Source organism: Podarcis filfolensis, assembly GCF_964270895.1.
Source record: "Podarcis filfolensis genome assembly, chromosome: 2".
In the NCBI taxonomy this organism is placed as follows: Eukaryota; Metazoa; Chordata; class Lepidosauria; order Squamata; family Lacertidae; genus Podarcis; species Podarcis filfolensis.
The window spans coordinates 49,528,095-49,549,506 of NC_139605.1; the positions used below are offsets into that span (position 1 = coordinate 49,528,095).

The window sequence follows — 21,412 nt, forward strand, 5'->3', positions numbered from 1 at the left end:
CACGTCTAAAGTGTCAGACCACTGATGCTCCGTCTGAGTCTCCTCCCCCTTGACACCAATTTAAGAGTCTAGCCTTGCTCCACCTTCTCCGCTGCTCCTTCCTCCTCTGGGTCCGCCTGCCCGCCGGGGTTCCGCACTTTCTAGCCTCTTCTCCCGCTGATTCCCCTGAGCCTTCTCCCTCCCTCCGGCGGGCTTTAGGAGCTGGTTCCCCATCCGGGTCTCCTGCTGTTCCGCGCGCCTGCACATTTGAACTTGGCGCGCGCGCCCAGCCAGCAACTTTCCTCCTGACCGTTCCACTGCTGCTGTCACTGCTTCCCCCATCGGGGGGGCTAGCTGCAACTGACCTCCCCTCCGTTGGAGGCGTGGTCAGCCCTGACTCCCTCTCTGGAGGAGACACTGCTCCTGACACATGTGACTCCTCCCCCCCACTACGCTCTGGTGGGGAAACTGGTCCTGATCCTCCACTGCTGCTTTGGGGTTCCCCTCTGGCTCCTTGTTTCTGGTGCGTCCCCCCTGGGACCCCCCTTGCCCTGACCATCGGCGCCCCCTTCTGGGAATCTTCTGATTCGCTGGAGAAGCTCATGGAATCTCTCGGGCCACTGTCATACTCCCCTACGCTGCCCTCGGATTCTTCCCCTTCGCTCTCCCAATCCTCTCTCCCCAGTGCTCCTGCTCCTGATTCCCTGACATCCATCCCCCCCTCGAAGCCCCCCCTTCCCCCCTCCCCCTCTTCGGGTGTGGGTTCCGGGTGCTCCAGTCCAGTGGGTGTGAGTGCGGGATACCATTCTTCCCCCCTGGTGTGTAGCCGGTCCACTGGATCCGGCCCAACCGCAACGGGCTCGTCGACGTCGATTTCCTCTGCTTCCATCTCTCTGCTGATGTGCTCGAATCCAGGATCCTCCCCCAACACGTCCATGTCCTCCCCTCCCCCGGGTACCTCTGGTGAGACAGCTTGCAAAGGTCCCCGCAGCAGCTCCCTGCGCCACCCCACCTCCGGTTGAGTGTCCCACCAATAGGAGCGGTCTGTGGCAAACCCCGAGAGAGACCCCTCCGAGGAGCTAGTGTCTGGCGTCGTCTCTTCAGCTGATGAAAAACCCTGGAACGTACTGGCTGACAGTGTGGGCGTGAAGAGCCAGTCGTCGAAATACTCTGCCGGCATAGGTCTGTGTGGGAAGAGTGCATGGAACTCGTCTTTAAGATAGTGCTCCTCCACGGCATAGCACGGTACCCACCTGTTGGCACTGGCTGGGGTACCTTCCCTGGCGAGGAGGTATTCCACCCCCTCTTCCCCCCACCTCGAGTCCAAAATCTCCGTGACCTCGTTGAGTGGCGTCGCCCTCCGTGACCCCTCCCTCTTCGGAGATTCACTAAGTGTGTCTGGCGCGTTCCCTGTCGCCTGAAACCTGTGGGGTTCCCTGTAGGGTGTGAGCACTGACCTATGAAAGACTGGGTGCATTCTGGAGCCCTCCGGGAGTGTCAACCGGAAGGCCACTGGATTGATTTGCGCCGCGACCTGGTAAGGTCCCAGCTGCTTGTGCTTGAGCTTCCTCTTAGCTAGCGTCCTGGCCGGCACTGCCTGGGCTGCTAACCAGACCCAGTCCCCCACCTGGATGTCCTCCCCGACCCTCCTGTGCTTGTCTGCCTGCATTTTGTAGGCGTGTTTCGCCAGTTCCAATTGCCTGCGGAGTTGCTCGTGGACCTCCTGTAACTCTGCTGCTAAGTGCTCTGCTCCCCTTGGCTCCCCCTCCCCCTTCGTCTCTAACCCTGGGAAAGTTCTGGGATGCCGCCCATTATTGGCGAAGAACGGTGTCACTCCCGTAGACCCGTGCTTCGTGTTGTTGTAGGCAAACTCGGCCAGCGGTAGGTAGTCCACCCAGGTCGAGGGTTGTTGATTGGCGTAGCATCGCAGGTACTGCTGCATGATGGCGTTGACCCTCTCCGCTTGTCCGTTGGTCTGCGGGTGTCGTGCCGACGCTAAGTTGATCTTGACGTTCAGGATGCCCAGCAGCTTCTGCCAGAAGCTCGAGACGAATTGGCGACCCCGGTCGGACAGGATGGACCGCGGCAAGCCGTGAGCTTTGAACACGTGGTCTATGAACAGCTTGGCGGTCTGTTCCGCTGTGGCCACCTTCGCGCACGGAATAAAGTGTGCCATCTTGGTGAACATGTCTACGACCACGAGCACCGCTGTTTTGCCTCGCGAGCTGGGCAGATCTGTGACAAAGTCCAGGGCCACTCTCTCCCACGGTTCGAGCGGCGTCTGTAGGGGTTCTAGTAGACCCGCTGGCTTCCTGTGTACTGGCTTGGCCCTTTGGCAGGTGTCACACCTGGAGACGTAATCCGCGACTTCTCCCCTCACCTTGGGCCACCAAAAGTCTCTGGTTACTAATTCCGCCGTTTTGTCCTTGCCGAAGTGCCCAGCGCTGGGCGCGTCGTGTAGCTGCTGCAAGACTTTCGCGCGGAGGTCGTCTCCGGGCACGTAGAGAGCCCCTTTGCGGATGAGCAGTCCGTCTCGTATCTGGAACTCGTCGTCCTTCGCTGTGCCTCTTCGCACCTCCTCCATCTTGGATTGTGCGAACGAATCCGTCTGCAGCGCTCGACGCACCGCGTCCAGGTCCACGGCAGCTGAAGCGCACGCCCACGCTTTCGGTGCGAAAATGTGCTTGGCCGCCACCGGCGCCGCTTCCTCGAGATACTGCGGCTTCCTGGATAGTGCATCCGCCATGACGTTGTTGTCTCCCGGGATGTATTCTATCCGGAAATCGAAATCCGCAAAGAACTCCGCCCAGCGGATGTGTCTCTGGTTCAGGAACCGCGCCGTGCGCCAGTACTCCAGGTTCTTATGGTCCGTGCGGACTTGCACTGTGTGTCTGGCTCCAACGAGGAAGTGCCGCCACGCCCTGAAAGCTGCATGAATGGCCAGCAACTCCCTGTCCCAGATGGTGTAGTTCTGTTCCGCCTTGCTGAGTTTCCTGGAGTAGAATGCGCACGGCCTCCATTCCCCTTGCGGATCTTGCTGCAACAGGACGGCCCCCACTGCTCTGTCTGAGGCGTCCGTCTCAACCCTCATTGGTCTGCTGGGGTTTACATGTAGCAGCTGTTCTTCGGACGCGAAGAGACGCTTGAGTCTCCGAAAGGACTGCTCCGCCTGGTCCGTCCAGGTGAACTTCTTCTTCTTGGAGCTGAGGGTGTCCGTGATGGCCGCCGTCTCCTTCGCGAACCCTTTGATGAACTTGCGATAAAAGTTGGCGAAGCCGACGAACCTCTGGACCTCCTTCCGATTGCGCGGGCTCTTCCAGTCCAACACCGCGCGGACCTTGGCGCTGTCCATGGCGAGTCCCTTGTCGGACAGCTTGTAGCCCAGAAAATCCACCTCCGTCATGTCGAACTGGCACTTCTCTAATTTGGCGTAAAGTCTGTGCTCCCGTAGCCGCTGCAGGACCTCCTTGACGTCCCTCTCGTGAGCCTCCTGCGATTCCGAGAAGATCAGGATATCGTCCAGGAAGCAGACGCACTTCTTGTAGAGGAGTCCCGCTAACACGTGATGCATGAAAGCTTGGAAGGTATGGGAGCCATTTTGCAGACCAAAAGGCATTACGCGATATTCATAGGTGCCTAAAGGTGTAAACATGGCTGTCTTCCACTCATCGCCCTCCCGCATGCGTATAAGGTTGTACGCCCCTCGTAGATCCAACTTGGTGAAGATCCGTCCCTTCCTCACCGTCGCGAGCAGGTCGTCGATCTTGGGCATGGGGAATGCTGCGGGCTTTGTTTTGGAATTTATGGTCCTAAAATCAACTATGAGTCTCCGTTGGGGCGTGTCCTTCTTCTTCACGAAAAACACGGGACTGCCCCCCACTGCTTTAGATTCTTGGATGAACCCCCGCTTCAAGTTGTGATCTATGAACTCCCTGAGTTCTTGCAGTTCATCTTCAGACATGGAATACAGTTTCCCAGTCGGCAGCGTCGCTCCCGGCAGGAGGTCAATCTTGCAGTCGTAAGGCCTGTGGGGAGGCAGCTTATCCGCTTCCCTCTCGCAGAAGACCTCCAAAAACTCCTTGTACTTGTTGGGTACCGCTTGCACCATGCCTAGGTGTAGCTGCGGTTCATCCTCTTGCCCCTCCTCCTCCTGGCGGGTCTGGATGCAGTGTTCTGCGCAGTAGGAGGAACAGAAGGTCAACTGCCGCTGGTACCATGCCAATGCCGGGCTGTGCCTATCCAGCCAACTCATACCCAACACTATGGGCGTGTCCGACAGGTGGGTGACGTTGAAGCTGATGACTTCGCGGTGGTTTCCAATTTGCATCACCATCGGTGGTGTTTGCTGTACCACCTCTCCTCCCAGTAGCTTCCTGCCATCGACCGTGACGACGTTTAGGGGCATCGTGGCTGGCATGAGTGCTATGCGATGTTGCTTGATAAAGTCCACTCCAATAAAGTCTGCGTTGCTCCCAGAGTCAATGGTTATTGGTACTTGCATGGTGTGCCCATTGGGCAACTGGAGCGATGCGGTGAGTTGCACCACTGGTTTGGGTGGGAGGGGGTCTGTGGGCTGTAAAATCTCTGGGGACTGCTTCACTGACTTGCCTGGTTGGGCCCCAGTGGCTCTGTTTCCAACCAGGCTTCTTCTTCCCCCTGCAGCTGTTTCAGCTGCTCACCTGTTCCCTTTACTGTTGCTGAGGCTGCAGTGTGCTTCTGGAGCCTCTGGGGACACTCTTTGGCCATGTGCTGTGCACTGTCGCAGATGTAACACTTCCTGGTCCCTCTAGGAGCCTTCCCCTTGACTGCTCCCGGTGTTTGGGCTCTGCTGGCAGTCTGAGCCCTTGCACCACCAATCTCCATCGGCTCTTCTCCCCTTCCCAAAGGAGGCATGGACAGCGCCCGCCCCGCCTCTCTGGGAAAGAAAGGGGTTGTCCTGGCTGGGGTGCTTCCCTTACGTCCTTCCAGGCGCACACCAATTGCCAACGCTCTTTGGGCAACTTCTTGGGTATTTTGGGGTCTTTCTCCTCTTGCCAGTTCATCTTTCACCTCTCCACTTAGCCCCTCCCAGAACAGGTCTCTGACAGCAATGGAGTCCTTCTCCCAGCCCAGCACGTTCAGTAAGGCAAAAAAGCGCGAGTGATACTGCCTCACCGTCGCTTTCCCTTGCTGTAGTCCATGCATTTCCCTCCGAGCAATATCTACATCTACCGTAGATTTAAAGCAAGCGTCCATAGCTTTGATAAATGCATCGGAATCTTTGAGGGCAGGGTCTTTTTCGCGCCACAAATTCCGCAGCCACGCTTTTGCTTCCCCATGCAAATGAGTGATTATGAAGCCCACCTTCTCTTCCTCATCTCTAAAGTCTTTCCGAAGCAAATTGAGCGCGTAAACCACGTCAGCTCTGAAGTTAGGGTATTGCTGCAGGTTCCCATCAAAGTGCGCCACCAGGCTGCCCCCCCTCTTCCCGAGGCCAACTCCCTCCGGTTTGGGTCCTGGCAGCCCCTCTTTCCCCCAACGGTCCCACCTGGCTTGCAGATCCCGGCAGAGCGCTACTGCTTCTTCTTCTCTTTTCCTGGATGCTGCTACTTCCGCGTAAAGCGTCGTGACTGCTTCTTGCAGTTCTTTCACCTGGCTCTCTGTAGTCATCTTTGCCTATCTTCGTGAGCTCGCAAAACACCAAGTCTTGCCCCTCGCTGCACCAACTCACGCTGCGAGGTTTTTATGGGAGACGGAGCATACTGTCAGGGCTACCCTAGGTCCCAGCTCACAAAGGACCAACGCTGCTTCGTTGTTAAGTATAAAAGCCTTTATTGAAGTTCAGTTTCACTTCCAGAGCCGCAGCGCGCAGCCCCACGTCTAAAGTGTCAGACCACTGATGCTCCGTCTGAGTCTCCTCCCCCTTGACACCAATTTAAGAGTCTAGCCTTGCTCCACCTTCTCCGCTGCTCCTTCCTCCTCTGGGTCCGCCTGCCCGCCGGGGTTCCGCACTTTCTAGCCTCTTCTCCCGCTGATTCCCCTGAGCCTTCTCCCTCCCTCCGGCGGGCTTTAGGAGCTGGTTCCCCATCCGGGTCTCCTGCTGTTCCGCGCGCCTGCACATTTGAACTTGGCGCGCGCGCCCAGCCAGCAACTTTCCTCCTGACCGTTCCACTGCTGCTGTCACTGCTTCCCCCATCGGGGGGGCTAGCTGCAACTGACCTCCCCTCCGTTGGAGGCGTGGTCAGCCCTGACTCCCTCTCTGGAGGAGACACTGCTCCTGACACATGTGACTCCTCCCCCCCACTACGCTCTGGTGGGGAAACTGGTCCTGATCCTCCACTGCTGCTTTGGGGTTCCCCTCTGGCTCCTTGTTTCTGGTGCGTCCCCCCTGGGACCCCCCTTGCCCTGACCATCGGCGCCCCCTTCTGGGAATCTTCTGATTCGCTGGAGAAGCTCATGGAATCTCTCGGGCCACTGTCATACTCCCCTACGCTGCCCTCGGATTCTTCCCCTTCGCTCTCCCAATCCTCTCTCCCCAGTGCTCCTGCTCCTGATTCCCTGACAAACACGAACATCCAATGCGGCTTCCGCTTGAATGTAAGAAGCTCTTGCAACCAATCGGAAGCTGCGCCTTGCTTGTCGAATGTTTTGGAAGTCAAACGGTCTTCCGGAACGGATTACGTTCGACAACCGAGGTTTGACTATACAGGAAATTTAATCCTTGGATCTTGGCAAGATGTCTTTCACTGTGCTGCTGTGTGAGCTAAGTCAGTCTCCTATCCCAGACAACAATAGCACTGGCAACCAGGAAATCAAATCCAAAACCTATCAAGTCATGAAGCAATGTGGTGAGTGTCTACTGCTATCCTTTCAGTGATATAATGTAACCTTGAGCTGAGAGCTGAGAGAATGGGTGCTTGACCTTTAAACAGCAGATTGCCTGGGCCAGCTAGGGCCATCATATTACAAGGGGACTGGTTTCCTCTTGTATAGGCCCCAGTTTTGTAGACGGTTGAGACTCCCAGGCACAATGAACCCCTCAGTTCTATAACAATAGAAGAGTATTTGATTAACTACATAGTGGAACATATAGTTCAGAATATTGTACTCTGTAAAGAAATTCAGAACAATTATCCTAGCATTAATTGTTTGTTGAGCGCTTGACATTCCTGTGGCTTTTTTATGATTTCCCTTGCCTCCTTGCAACTCAACCCCACCTCCCAAGCTATTTTGAAGGATCTCCTGACCCTCCAGCGCAGACCAGGGGAGTGGGGTGGGGGCTGCAGGAGAGACTGCGTATTGGAGGGTGTTCCACTCTCGGAAGGCTCAAACAGTCTTCCATCAGTAGAGGGACGCTAACTGTATATAATAAGCTGCTTTCAAATGCAAGGGGTGAAAAAAGAGCATGGGGCCACAAAGGGATGATGCTGTCATGTTATTGACTTGTCATGTCACTGAACTCAGCAATGTTACTGAACATTGTATGAGTATACAGTCAAACCACAGTTCTCAAACGGCTCGATTTTTTAGCATTTCAGCTCCCAAACGCCAAAAACCCGGAAGCAAATGCTCCGGTTTTTCATTTTTTTTGGCAACCCAAACGTCCGACACGGCTTCCGCTTGAGTGCAAGAATCTCTTGCAACCAATCGGAAGCTGCGCCTTGGTTGTCAAACTTTTTGGAAGTCGAATGGTCTTCCAGAACGGATTACGTTCGACAACCGAGGTTTGACTGCACAGGAAATTTGATCCTTGGATCCTGGATCCTGTGTGGGCTAAGTCAGTCTCCTATCCCAGACAACAATAGCACTCAAATTAATAAGTGTGTCCAAATGTCCACATTAAATGAAGATCTGCTCACCATCTGTAGAACATTCACCCAGGAGACTAACAAGGAAGTAAACGAAGCACTAGGCAGCATGTGACCAACCGCATCATGATTGCATCAGTCACAGTGCAATTGTATACATGTCTACTCAGAAGTAAGCCCTGTTGAGCTCATGTGACATACTCCCAGGTAAATGTGTATAGCAGGGGTGGAGAAACTTTTGCAGGCCACGGGCCACATTCCCTCGAAGGCAACGTTCCAACCACATCTTTCCATCTAGGGAGGCATGGTACACAGGTCAAGGACATCTCCTAGCAAAAATACTCAAGAACAGCAGGAGGGGAGGTTGTGGCCATCACCTACCCATCCCTTGAAGGGTATTCCGTTAAAGGAATCCGGTGGTTGTGGTTCCTGTCCGATGCCCAGGTAGTGGCTAGGGCCATGGAACAACCCTCTGGTGACTCTAGGGGAAAGCTTCCAGTTGATTTGCATCAACAAGCTCCCCCTACAGGTTGTTAACCCTTGTGTGACTCCCTGCAGGGTGGACAGGAGTCAAGTATAGTCTGTTCGGACCCAGTGCCTAAGCCAGTACCAGTCACATTCTGTAACCAATAAAGTTGTGGCCTTTTTTAGCCCATTAACCTAAAATACTTATCCCATGTGTCTTGTTGTTGTTGTTGTTGTTTAGTCGATTAGTCGTGTCCGACTCTTCGTGACCCCATGGACCAGAGCACGCCAGGCACTCCTGTCTTCCACTGCCTCCCGCAGTTTGGTCAGACTCATGTTAGTCGCTTCGAGAACACTGTCCAACCATCTCATCCTCTGTTGTCCCCTTCTCCTTGTGCCCTCCATCTTTCCCAACATCAGGGTCTTTTCCAGGGAGTCTTCTCTTCTCATGAGGTGGCCAAAGTATTGGAGCCTCAGCTTCACGATCTGTCCTTCCAGTGAGCACTCAGGGCTGATTTCCTTAAGAATGGATAGTTTTGATCTTCTTGCAGTCCATGGGACTCTCAAGAGTCTCCTCCAGCACCATAATTCAAAAGCATCATTTCTTCAGCGATCAGCCTTCTTTATGGTCCAGCTCTCACTTCCATACATCACTACTGGGAAAACCATGGCTTTAACTATACGGACCTTTGTTGGCAAGGTGATGTCTCTGCTTTTTAAGATGCTGTCTAGGTTTGTCATTGCTTTTCTCCCAAGAACCAGGCGTCTTTTAATTTCATGACTGCTGTCACCATCTGCAGTGATCATGGAGCCCAAGAAAGTAAAATCTCTCACTGTCTCCATTTCTTCCCCTTCTATTTGCCAGGAAGTGATGGGACCAGTGGCCATGATCTTTGTTTTTTTGATGTTGAGCTTCAGACCATATTTTGCGCTCTCCTCTTTCACCCTCATTAAAAGGTTCTCAAAAATGATAGAATGATCTCGATACGAATCAAAGGCAGACTTTTAACATCACAGTAATCCAAGTTTATGCACCAACTGCTGGTGCTGAAGAAACTGAAATTGGCCAATTCTATGAAGACTTACAACACCTTATAGAAATGACATCAAAGAAGGATGTTCTTCTCATAATGGGGGATTGGAATGCTAAAGTAGGGAGTCAAGAGATCAGAGGAACAACTGGCAAATTTGGCCATGGAGTTCAAAACGAAGCAGGGCAAAGGCTAATAGAGTTTTGCCAAGAGAACAAGCTGGTCATCACAAACATTCTTTTCCAACAACACAAGAGATGACTCTACAAATGGACCTCACCAGATGGGCAGAAGCCAAAGATGGAGAAGCTCTATACAGTCAGCAAAAACAAGACCTGGAGCTGACTGTGGCTCAGATCATCAGCTTCTTATAGCAAAATTCAAGCTTAAACTGAAGAAAGTAGGAAAAACCACTGGGTTGGTAAAATACAATCTGAATCAAATCCCATGTGTCTTATTTCATCACAAAGCAGGGAGCGGGGCCTCGACTCACAACCAACATTTCAGGACAGTGAACAACTGACATCCACACCATGTACAAATTTATTCTGTAATAGAAAAATGAAAGGGCATATGTTGTTCTCAGAACATCACCAGCTTCAAAATAGAATCCCTAGCATATTTCTGGGCACACTTGAAAGTGCTAGTTTCAATCTTTGAAAGACATTGCATCACAAGGACCACTTGCTTACATAAAGACCCACCAGGTAATTGAAGTCATAGGGAAAGTCTCTTCTTCTGTTGTCCTGCTGGCAGTGACTAAATGCTGGACCTGCTTGTTACTAGTGGCTTGCTTTTGGAATGCCCACTCCAGGGCAGTTTACCAGGTGCATCCTTCCTATGAGATTTAGGTGCCATGTCAAAACCATTCTTATTTGGGGTGTGTGCATCCCATCCTTTTAAGGAACCCTAACTTTCACTGTTTCATTTCTGCTAACGCTTTGCTTGTTTTCTAAGCAACTCCAAAAAATGTTCCATTGACAGGTAGGATAGAAATATATCTGCTAAATAATGTTGCAGGAGTTGTCAGGGTACACATAGTGGCTGGCAAGTCTAACATCCTCTAGGACTGATGCCATCCTTTGCCCAAGACACTAAACATGGTCACTGATAGAACTTCCGCCTTCATTGATAAAAACATGATTTTGGGGGAAGGGTTGACATTTACTGACAACAAGGGATGTTTGTCCTCTGTTTCATCATATTTCAAAATGTAGTGACCCTTGACAAGCGTGGGAGGTTGTAGCAGCATGCAGGACTTTCTTAAATGTATCTGTGTAACTTGCTCAATTTCCGATTATGTAAGCCCCAGAATTACCTAACTCCGGAGTTCAGTAACATGACAAGTTCAGTAACATTGCTGAGTTCAGTGGCATGACAAGTCAATAACATGACAGCATCATCCCTTTGTGGCCCCATGCTCTTTTTTCACTCCTTGCATTTGAAAGCAGCTTATTATATACAGTTAGCGTCCCTCTACTGATGGAAGACTGTTTGAGCCTTCCGAGAGTGGAACACCCTCCAATACGCATTCTCTCCTGCAGCCCCCACCCCACTCCCCTGGTCTGCGCTGGAGGGTCAGGAGATCCTTCAAAATAGCTTGGGAGGTGGGGTTGAGTTGCAAGGAGGCAAGGGAAATCATAAAAAAGCCACAGGAATGTCAAGCGCTCAACAAACAATTAATGCTAGGATAATTGTTCTGAATTTCTTTACAGAGTACAATATTCTGAACTATATGTTCCACTATGTAGTTAATCAAATACTCTTCTATTGTTATAGAACTGAGGGGTTCATTGTGCCTGGGAGTCTCAACCGTCTACAAAACTGGGGCCTATACAAGAGGAAACCAGTCCCCTTGTAATATGATGGCCCTAGCTGGCCCAGGCAATCTGCTGTTTAAAGGTCAAGCACCCATTCTCTCAGCTCTCAGCTCAAGGTTACATTATATCACTGAAAGGATAGCAGTAGACACTCACCACATTGCTTCATGACTTGATAGGTTTTGGATTTGATTTCCTGGTTGCCAGTGCTATTGTTGTCTGGGATAGGAGACTGACTTAGCTCACACAGCAGCACAGTGAAAGACATCTTGCCAAGATCCAAGGATTAAATTTCCTGTATAGTCAAACCTCGGTTGTCGAACGTAATCCGTTCCGGAAGACCGTTTGACTTCCAAAACATTCGACAAGCAAGGCGCAGCTTCCGATTGGTTGCAAGAGCTTCTTACATTCAAGCGGAAGCCGCATTGGATGTTCGTGTTCCATAAAACATTTAAAAACCGGAGCATTTACTTCTGGGTTTTTGACGTTCAGGAGCTGAAACATTCGAAAATGGAGCCATTTGAGAACCAAGGTTTGACTGTATACTGTACATGTGTTATCAAATTTTCTTTATGGAATTATTATTATTTTTTAAAAAAACATTATTATATTCTGTGATTTATATTCTGCAAATTTTTATAGAACCGGACTTTCTTAAAACCACAGGAAAGGGGGAAGCCACTCATATATTTTTGGTATTGCAGACATATTGGGTAGAACACAGATTTTCCATTCACTTGCTTGACAAGATTGGTGACATTGGCATGATGGGGGATGTTCTGTTTCAAGAATATTGTTCTGATTCAGTGGGTAAATATTGGGTAGAACACAGATTTTCCATTCACTTGCTTGACAAGATTGGTGACATTGGCAGGATGGGGGATGTTCTGTTTCAAGAATATTGTTCTGATTCAGTGGGTAAATATTAGGCTTCAATAGTCCACAAAGTCCCTCAGACGTTAGTCGTTCATTAACTCTTTTGTATAAAAGACTTCACTTCTGTGGATTTGTCACATCCAAAATGGACAGGCATTTTTTTGTCGCTTGGCTGTTTTTTTCTTCACTACAAGTATTTGTGGAACCTGCGGCACCTGAGGTAATTGTCCCTTTTTCTGAATTAGAGATGTCTCATTTGTCTTTAGAATATTGGGGAAAGGTACATAAATTTGCAATATCCATTTTTTTAAAAGAACTTAGTTTCATGTGGGGTTTGGGGTGATGGCACGTAATGGGAAGTCCTTATTCTTGGGCAGCAGATTTCCATGACTACTTTCCCTGACCTTAAAATATTCACATCAGTAGACTACTCATGAATTAGATTCCCCTCCCCCTCTTTTTATCATGTTACCGAATGCAGTTCGGAAACATGAAAAAAGAGGGGGTGGGGAATCTAATTCATGTATGATATTAACCTTAATTTAGTTAATACTGCTATTAAACTGGTTGTGTTAAATACTGATGGGAGTATATAAACTACTAATTTAATTTATAATCTGGGAGGATGCATAACTCTGTGATAAGAGTATCTGTTTTGCATGCCAAGGGTTCCAGGTTTTCTAGAGAGCCTGCCAGTCAGTGTAGGACAACAGTGAGCTAGGTGGACTTATGACCTGACCAGTGGCATAGTGGAGGGGGCAATTTTTTAGGGCAGGAGCATGAACATCATCTGCCAGAGTGGAAGCCTAACGAATGCACTCTCTCCTTGCTCTGACAACTAAATGAGCTGATGAAATCTTGCTCTACAATAATACATTTGGTGTGGAAGAAGTTTGTCAGAATTCAGAGAATCTTTTCCTCTTCTTCTCCAGAATGCCATCGAAATCTACAGCCTGCATGTGGACTGCAAAGTTACCTCACGATATGCCCACACAGTAATCACCAGCAGAGTTGTCAACAGAGCGAATGAATCCAAGGAGGCTCTTTTTGAAGTGGAGTTACCCAAGTCAGCTTTCATCACAAACTTTAGCATGTAAGGCTTTGTAAGCTCATGTCTGGGGCCTCTTAAAAGTTAGAAAGATTGCTCCAGCCCAGCTATTCTGTGAATGGAAGGGCTTCTTCCAGCTGAGGAAGTGAGTTGCAACCAGTAAGCGGTTCCAGTGCCATCAACCGGACGTCCCAATGAGTGGAAGGGGGAGGCAATTTTCACCTGTTAATTTATAAAAGCAGAATCTTATTGAAACTGAATTCACCTTCCTCCAACATCACCTCCCACATGGTTCTGAAGGGTCCCCCCAACTCCAGAGCAGTTTTTTGGGAGGAATAGGTGGGCTGCAGAAGAGGATATGTTCTCTTCCTTATGATTTTAACTGTTCAAAACACTGTTTTTTAAGGACAATAGATGGGGAAACATATCCTGGAATAATCAAAGAGAAGAAATCTGCACAAGATCAGTATGATGCTGCGGTTTCACGAGGACAAAGTGCTGGACTGGTCAAGTAAGCAACTCCCCCCGATGCCGCCCTTGGTCACCTTTGACTGGACTTAACCGTCCAGACGTATTTTACCTTTACCTTTAAAGCCATAGAGAGGATAGAAGTGTATAGGAATATTTGGAAAGTGACTTACATCTACTACTTTACTAGCCATTGCCACCACTTCTTAGCACCACTGACATCATTCCCCAAAGCTGAATTGTGTCAAGAAAATGCACACTAGACCAAATGGGTTGATCAAATAATCACACAACAATACCAAAGGGAAAGGCGAAAAGAAATAGTCACCAAACCTGATGTTGTGAGCAAAAATTGTCCCTAAATGCAGGCCAACCGTGATCATTAAGCAAAACATTAAGGACAAGATGGGTTGGAGCCAAAGTTCTGCTGATTTACTAGGTCTCTTCTGCCTCTGTCTCTCTTGCCTTGCACCTGCTCAGAAACCTCTCCTAAATGTCAGGTGCCCTCAGTGTAAGCTGTGGCTTGGGACAGCAGCAATGGAAGGGTGAATTGTGAAAATAAAGTGAAGGGACCTTGCGAGAACAGGGCTCCATTTCCAAATGCAGTTTACTGTATAGCAGCTGTACTGTTTACAACGGTCTCCTCACATCCCAGAAAGGGCTTTCAGGGGCTGCAGAGCAAAGGAGGTGAAAGATCCCATCATGCAAGTGGCATTATGCTCACACAGTTGCAGATCCAACCCAATATTCTTAGAACCTAAGTCTCAATTCATTCTAGCTCCATTTTACAGTCCTAGCAGTATGCCCAAATTATAACATTCTAAAGAGGGTAGATTTGACTAGATTATAATCAATCTAAAAGAGCTATTGGTGGCTTTCATGAAGTAGACCCGCTAAGGGTTACAGACACCATATCAAACACTCACTGGTATTGCATAGTGATGTCACTGAAGTTCAAACATTTTCTTGGCTTCCAATACAAACTTCACAAACAATACTGTTCAGCTGCATTATGAATTGACTGTTGTTTCCCTGAGAGGTTTTCCCTCAGCAAGGATACTTGGAGACTGTCATTTCTGACAGGCTCTTAGTATTCAGAAAAGACACCAGATGTTCTAGAAATGTCTTGTCCCAAGTTTTTGGAAGTTCAGCAGTGTCCTATCCACAGGGAGACCAGGGACAGGTAGCTTGCAGAGCTCTTAACATCCCTATTCAGATGCTCTAGAAAAGTCAATTGCCATGGATCCCTGGTGCTTTGGATGCTGCTATTTCAGCACTCTGTGGAGGATTGAAAGACACCACTTGTGCCATTTTCCTCTACAAGATAAACTACACCTATCAGAATTCCCTCTTATACACAACTATTAAAAGTATAAGAGGCCTGCCTTCAACATCTCCACTGCAGTATCAGTGCAATTATACTACATTACTTCGAAATCCAGTACCACATGAGTTGACTTCTACTCATATAGTGGGACTTCTCATTCTTCTTCTCCCCCTTGCAGGCCCCTTTGCCTTCCAAATCTGTTCTTGAATGCCCCCATATCCTCTGGAAAAGATTTGTGGGACACAAAAAGCATCTACAGGGGAAGGAGATGAAGGAAACATCTCGTGGCACATGGAAGTCCATTCTGCCAGTGGATGTCCACAACTTAATATCACTCAAGAGTTCATTTCCCAGACACACTTGAGGATGAGCTGCCAAATTCTTGCATAAAGCCTAAATTCCTCATTTCCCTTCAGATCAACTGGAAGAAAACTAGAACAGTTTCGTGTTTCAGTCAGTGTTGCAGCAGCTGCCAAAGTTAACTTTGAACTCACATACGAGGAACTTCTAAAGCGAAAGCTGGGAAAGTACGAACTGCTGATCAAGGTCAAGCCCAAACAACTTGTTAAACACTTTCAGGTAAATTCTTGGAAGAGGCTCTTTCTATAAATGACACCAATTGCTGGCCCCATGTTGTAGCTGAAGGTTATGACTCTGAAGCATCTTTTTACTTTCTTCAGATTGACACCCACATATTTGAACCACAAGGTATAAGTGCACTGGAAACTGAGAGCACTTTCATAACCAATGAACTGAGCAATGCTCTAACAAAGGTGCAGAATGAGACAAAGGTATGTATTACATGGACTACAAGACAGCATGCTTTTAAAAAAGAATAAAAATCACCAGCCCTCCTATGCTAGCTTGACTGATTGTTTGCTTTTGTGGCTCATATTTAGGCCCACATTTCATTTAAACCAACCATAGATCAACAAAGAAAAACCCCTGGACTGGATGACACACTGCTCGATGGAAATTTTCTCATACGTTATGATGTTAAAAGGAGTGAGACTGCAGGTGATATACAGGTAAAAAAATACTGAGAATTCAGAGTAATAGGCATCACTTAGCTAAATTCAGGGGGGGTGGCATAGGAAAAGGCCTATTTACAAATTGTATAATCTTAGTTTCAGGCAGCAACCCCTAAACTTTTGTTTGAAAAAGAACCAGAACTGAATTGTAGCATAATCTTCTTCCTGAGATTTAGATATTCCAGTCAGTTTTCCAGGTTCTTTAGTAAGAAAGAGAACAGGAACTTCCTTTAGACGAACAGTTGTTGGCTTCTCATTTTCCTAGTCTTCATGTAGTCTAAGGACATCCCTACAGTAATTTCACCACAGAAAACTAACTGCAAAGGCAAAGGGTCTCTAATCTCAGTTTAAAAGACAAATATTGTATCTCTAGGAACACAAACCCTGTTGACATACCAGTAAAGTGGATGTGTTTATCTAAAAGGCTGGTTTAAGCTGCAATCCTATGCTCACTTACCTGGGAGAAAGCCCTGTTGAACTCAATGGGACTTACTTTTCAGTAGACCTATGTAGGTTTCCACTGCTAATTGCTTTGTCTTCAGTTCATCTGCTCAAAAATTTCTAGAAGTCAAGATCCAAGTTTGGGGCAAGGGAGAACTCCAGCAGAGATTTAACATGGCAAAACATGCAGCAAAGCAAAGTGTAAAAATATTCAATGTAAATCCTTAAAATGTGCCCTTTTCAGCGAATTCCGAAATGTCTCCCTTTAAAATGTCCTTCCAAATTTTTCCACTTCCCCTGGCATAGAAAAAGACCACATCTGGTAAATTATAAAAATGGTTTACAGCGGTACCTCGGGTTACAGATGCTTCAGGTTACATACGCTTTGGGTTACAGATGCTTCAAGTTACAGACTCCGCGAACCCAGAAATAGTACCTCGGGTTAAGATCTTTGCTTCAGGATGAGAACAGAAATCGTGCGGTGGCGGCGCAGCGGCAACGGGAGGCCCCATTAGCTAAAGTGGTACCTCAGGTTAAGAACAGTTTCAGGTTAAGAATGAACCTCCAGAACGAATTAAGTTCTTAACCCAAGGTACCACTGTACTTACAAACTTTCCTTGGGTCAGATAAATATGCCTACTATAAAGCATTCAGAAAAGTTGCAGAGGCAACAAAATGTAGCTTGTTTACAAAATGCTAAAAGCTCCTAAACCAGGCATAGGCAAACGTGGCCCTCCAAATGTTTGATGGGACTACATTTCCCATCATCCCTGACTACTGGTCCTGTTAGCTGGGGATCATGGGAGTTGTAGGCCAAAAACATCTGGAGGGCCGAGTTTGCCTATGCCTGTCCTAAACTATTGGTATAGGAAAACGTTTGTTTCAGACTCCATACTTGTCTCAAACAAAAGAGGCTGCAGCTCAAAGCTCCTCACACACCCATGTTCACATGTAGACAGATGGAACAAAAGTTTGGTTACCTATTTCCTTCCAAGGTGAGGGGAAGTTACATAGGCTAAACCTGCTAGGACAGGTTACTCTATGACCTTAACCCCTTCTTGCATTAATTAGATTCAAGCATGCTGGTTATATGAGGCTGGATTAGCCTACATTTAAAGGGTTGGTTGTACTGCTCATACAATGGGTTTTTGTGCGCATGATATAGTTGAATTGACATGTGGTCATAAGAAAGCAAGAGCATAAGAAAAACCTGGTGGAGAAAGCCAATGGCCCATGTAGCCTAGCTTTCTGTTTCTCACAGTGGCCTGTGGGAAACCAGCAAGCAGGATTCGACCACAAGAACACTCTTTCCTCCTGTGGTTTCTGGCATTCAGAAGCTGTGGAGGCAGAAAATAGCCATTGTGGCCATCAGTAGTCTTATCCTCCATAAATTTGTCTAATCCTCTTTTAAAAGCATCCAAGGGAGCAAGTTCCATAGTTTGACTATACACTATATGTTTTTTTAATCCATCCTGATCTTCACCTTCCTTGGATATTGAGAAGTTCTACTTCATGCAAATTATTATGCACCTTAACTAATTTTAATTCCACTATTTTATACACTGCTGTGTTGAGATATGAATGTGTAATACATGAATACTACTTATTTTGTTTTCAGATTGTTAATGGATATTTTGTGCATTATTTTGCACCCAGTCAAATGCCAGCATTTTCCAAAAATGTGGTCTTTGTCATAGACACAAGTGGATCTATGAGTGGCAACAAAATACAGCAGGTAATGTGTTTCCAAATAGAAAATGTTCTAGTGTTTGTGCCATGCTACGTCAACTGTATGTTAATTACCAGTGACAATAGCAGTATCTCTTTGACAGTCACAATGAATCTTTATGGAGTCTGCTATCCCACAGACTCTTGAGAGTCCCATGGACTGCAAGAAGATCAAACCTATCCATTCTTAAGGAAATCAGCCCTGAGTGCTCACTGGAAGGACAGATCGTGAAGCTGAGACTCCAATACTTTGGCCACCTCATGAGAAGAGAAGACTCCCTGGAAAAGACCCTGATGTTGGGAAAGATGGAGGGCACAAGGAGAAGGGGACGATAGAGGATGAGATGGCTGGACAGTGTTCTTGAAGCTACCAGCATGAGTTTGACCAAACTGCGGGAGGCAGTGGAAGACAGAAGTGCCTGGCGTGCTCTGGTCCATGGGATCACGAAGAGTCGGACACAACTAAACGACTAAACAACAACAACATCCCACAGCAGGACCAAGCGGCTCCTCTCTTTGAGATTTGAAAGCTGAGGCACATAAGATCAAGTGTTTTAGCTCTTTAGAGCCTTGCTCATTTACAGTAGTTTGGACCTAGTTCCTGTCTTATTTTTTCAAGCCCACTGCCTTCTTGGCTGATTATGCAAGATAGCCTTTAAAGTAAGGCAAGCAGTATTGTAGGACTGCCAGTTCCCAGGGTCCACAAATTCCCTTGTTCTCTCTCTGGTACAATAGGTTTTGCTGGCTTTTCTAGCACCTCAAGCATCTCCCAGGAAAAGCTAGGCCACATTCTGGAAATCAGTTGGGTCTGTGTGTGCATAAAGCACTGGAGATGCATCACCCCTATTGCTACAATCCTGGAATTGTAGACCAGCAGCAGAGCATGTAAATTCTACTACAGTCTGAAACCAGCCACATAGCACCACCTCATCTGAGCAAATTTCCAGGTTAAGTTGCTTTCTGTCAAGTCAATTTGCTTAAGAGAAGGCTACAAGCATGCTGTTTAAAGAGGACATAGTCCCTTGTCTTGTCCTTTTTTCCTAGACCATAGCAAAGGATATTCAAGAGGGATATTAATGGCCTAGAATGAAATTTAAAATGGGAACCAAATCAGTCACAACACAGACCAAAGCAGTTGTTCTGGGACACTTCTTGCCCACAGCAACTTCCACATGCAGGGTCCTTCAACCTGCTTCATGGGCTACATTTTTTCTGCACAAAACCACTTCCATATAGGAAAAAAGAAAAGAAAAATACATTTTTGTTAGGCTGCAGTTCTGTGCCCACCTACTGGAGAATAAGTTCCACTAAACACAGGGGGACTTCTATATGAGCAGACATGCCAAGGATTAGGCTGCTAGACCCATACTCTGCAGAAATATTTATTTAAAGATAATTCTAATGTTAAGTTTCTGATTGTGATTCTGTTGCTGGAAATTATATTGCTTTATTACTTTCTATAGACAAAAGAGGCAATGAAAAAGATTTTGGAAGACCTTAATCCTGAAGACTACTTTAACTTAGTTCTCTTTAGTGGAACTGTAAAGTTATGGACTTCGTCTTTGTTGCAAGCTACAGAGGAGAACGTGGAACGGGCTAAACGACATGTTGAGACCATTTCTGCTGGAGGAAGTAAGTTTGTCAACTGAACAGACTCATTCACCCTAGCACCTGGCTTCTAGAGCATTTTTCTAAGGCCTGGGTTAAAACTTCTCCAGACCTTGGCAAACTGGAACACACATAAAATACGGGCTGGGTTAAAATAAAGTCTTTATTTATTTATTTAACAAAAACAACATTAAGACTGAATGAATTTAACTTGCCTGTTAAATTTCTTTTGTGTTTGTCTTTGTATGTTCAAAGCTTATGGACTAGATTTCACAATATTGCAAATAAGAAATGAAATAACCAGTAACTGGCTGCCTTTTCAAGACTGTCTAACTGTTGGGATGGCCCTGGCTGTCTCTCTCCCTCCATACCTTTGAAGCTTCCTCACTAGATCTCTGACGAACAATATAAATCTCTGGTCAAATCCACTGACCTGTTTTCTTTCCCATTACAGCAACAGATATCAATGGTGCTCTTCAGAAGGCAATACACTCACTGGACAATGACACCACAGCTGAGCTATTGCCAGACCAAAGCATTTCCATGATAATTTTGCTGACAGACGGTCAACCTACTACTGGTGAGTTAGAAACAGCAAAGCCACACATTCTGCTGTTATTTTCATTCATTTATTTTTATTTTTAATGCATAGTTATCAACAATTACTTTAATTAGACATTGTGTGTGTGTGTGTGTGTGTGTGTGTGTGTGTGTGACCCCCTTTTCAAGCTCCTACTTCCCTTTCTCTTTAACAATTTGCCATTTCAAACCTTCCACTAAAGATTCTCCCAATATCTTTGGATTTGGTTTTTACAAGCCTCTTAAACATCCAACATATCCATACAATTGACAAAAGAGATAATCAAATAAACAAAAAAGGCTAAACAGAGGGAGGAGGATGCTAAACAGAGAGGAGTTGAATAATCACACACAGACTGATCCTCAACAGAACTTTCTTCAAGCAGTTACAGCCTAAGTGGGAACACAGAATATCCTCCAGACATCAGCTTGCCGTATAAGTCTACAAAATTTCCTCATGTTTTATAACTCTCTTTCACACCTTCATTTACTTCGGACTCACTAGATTGTATGAGTGCCAGATGGGGAAAAAACAATATAGCCTTTATCTGACCACAATATAGTACTCCTGCAGTTTCCCAATAAGAAACAGGAAATCCTAAATACAAACATTTTTCTTGGTACAGAAGAAATATGTATTATAGTTGAACACAGATATCCAATATTTGCTTTTAAAAGTTTTTTCTTTAATTGAAAAGTCAGTGGGTGTTTGTAAACTCATTAATATCTTTCATACTCCCAACATCTGCTTGTTTCTTTCAAAATGCAGCATATTTAATTATTTTATCAGTGGCTGGGGTGTGTTCACATTTTATACCCATATATGACAGGTGAAACAAACATTGATAAGATTCAAAGAAACATACGGGAAGCTAATGAGGGGAAGTACTTCCTCTACTGCCTTGGCTTTGGATTTGACGTCAGCTACCCATTTTTGGAGAAGATGGCTTTAGAAAATGGGGGAGTGGCTCGCCGTATATATGAGGACTCAGATGCAGCCTTGCAGCTCCAGGTAGGGGAGAAACAACAATCAAAACATATACATATATTTTAAATGAAGAATCTCAAAACTGTCTTCAGGTAGGCCAAAATATTTCTCTATGGAAAGGAATTCAGTGTTGTGCTATAAGTTAAAAGGCAGGTAAAGGACCCCTGGATGGTTAAGTCCAGTCAGAGGCGACTATGGGGAGCAGTGCTCATCTCACTTTCAGGCTGAGGGAGCCA

General features: G+C 46.9%; 1 protein-coding gene across 1 annotated transcript in view; it reads left to right on the top strand.

The window, feature by feature from the left end:
* Positions 1 to 12,041: 12,041 nt before the first annotated feature.
* LOC310758207 (uncharacterized protein) overlaps positions 12,042 to 21,412 on the top strand; it is a 67,367-nt gene continuing 57,996 nt past the window's right edge. The window contains exons 1-10 of the mRNA XM_083604135.1: positions 12,042 to 12,178; positions 12,891 to 13,051; positions 13,413 to 13,517; positions 15,218 to 15,380; positions 15,482 to 15,592; positions 15,701 to 15,829; positions 17,892 to 18,008; positions 19,465 to 19,633; positions 20,064 to 20,189; positions 21,019 to 21,200. Coding sequence (XP_083460261.1) covers positions 12,104 to 12,178; positions 12,891 to 13,051; positions 13,413 to 13,517; positions 15,218 to 15,380; positions 15,482 to 15,592; positions 15,701 to 15,829; positions 17,892 to 18,008; positions 19,465 to 19,633; positions 20,064 to 20,189; positions 21,019 to 21,200 — 1,338 coding nt within the window. The 5' untranslated portion in view covers positions 12,042 to 12,103. The remainder of the gene's footprint in view (positions 12,179 to 12,890; positions 13,052 to 13,412; positions 13,518 to 15,217; positions 15,381 to 15,481; positions 15,593 to 15,700; positions 15,830 to 17,891; positions 18,009 to 19,464; positions 19,634 to 20,063; positions 20,190 to 21,018; positions 21,201 to 21,412) is intronic.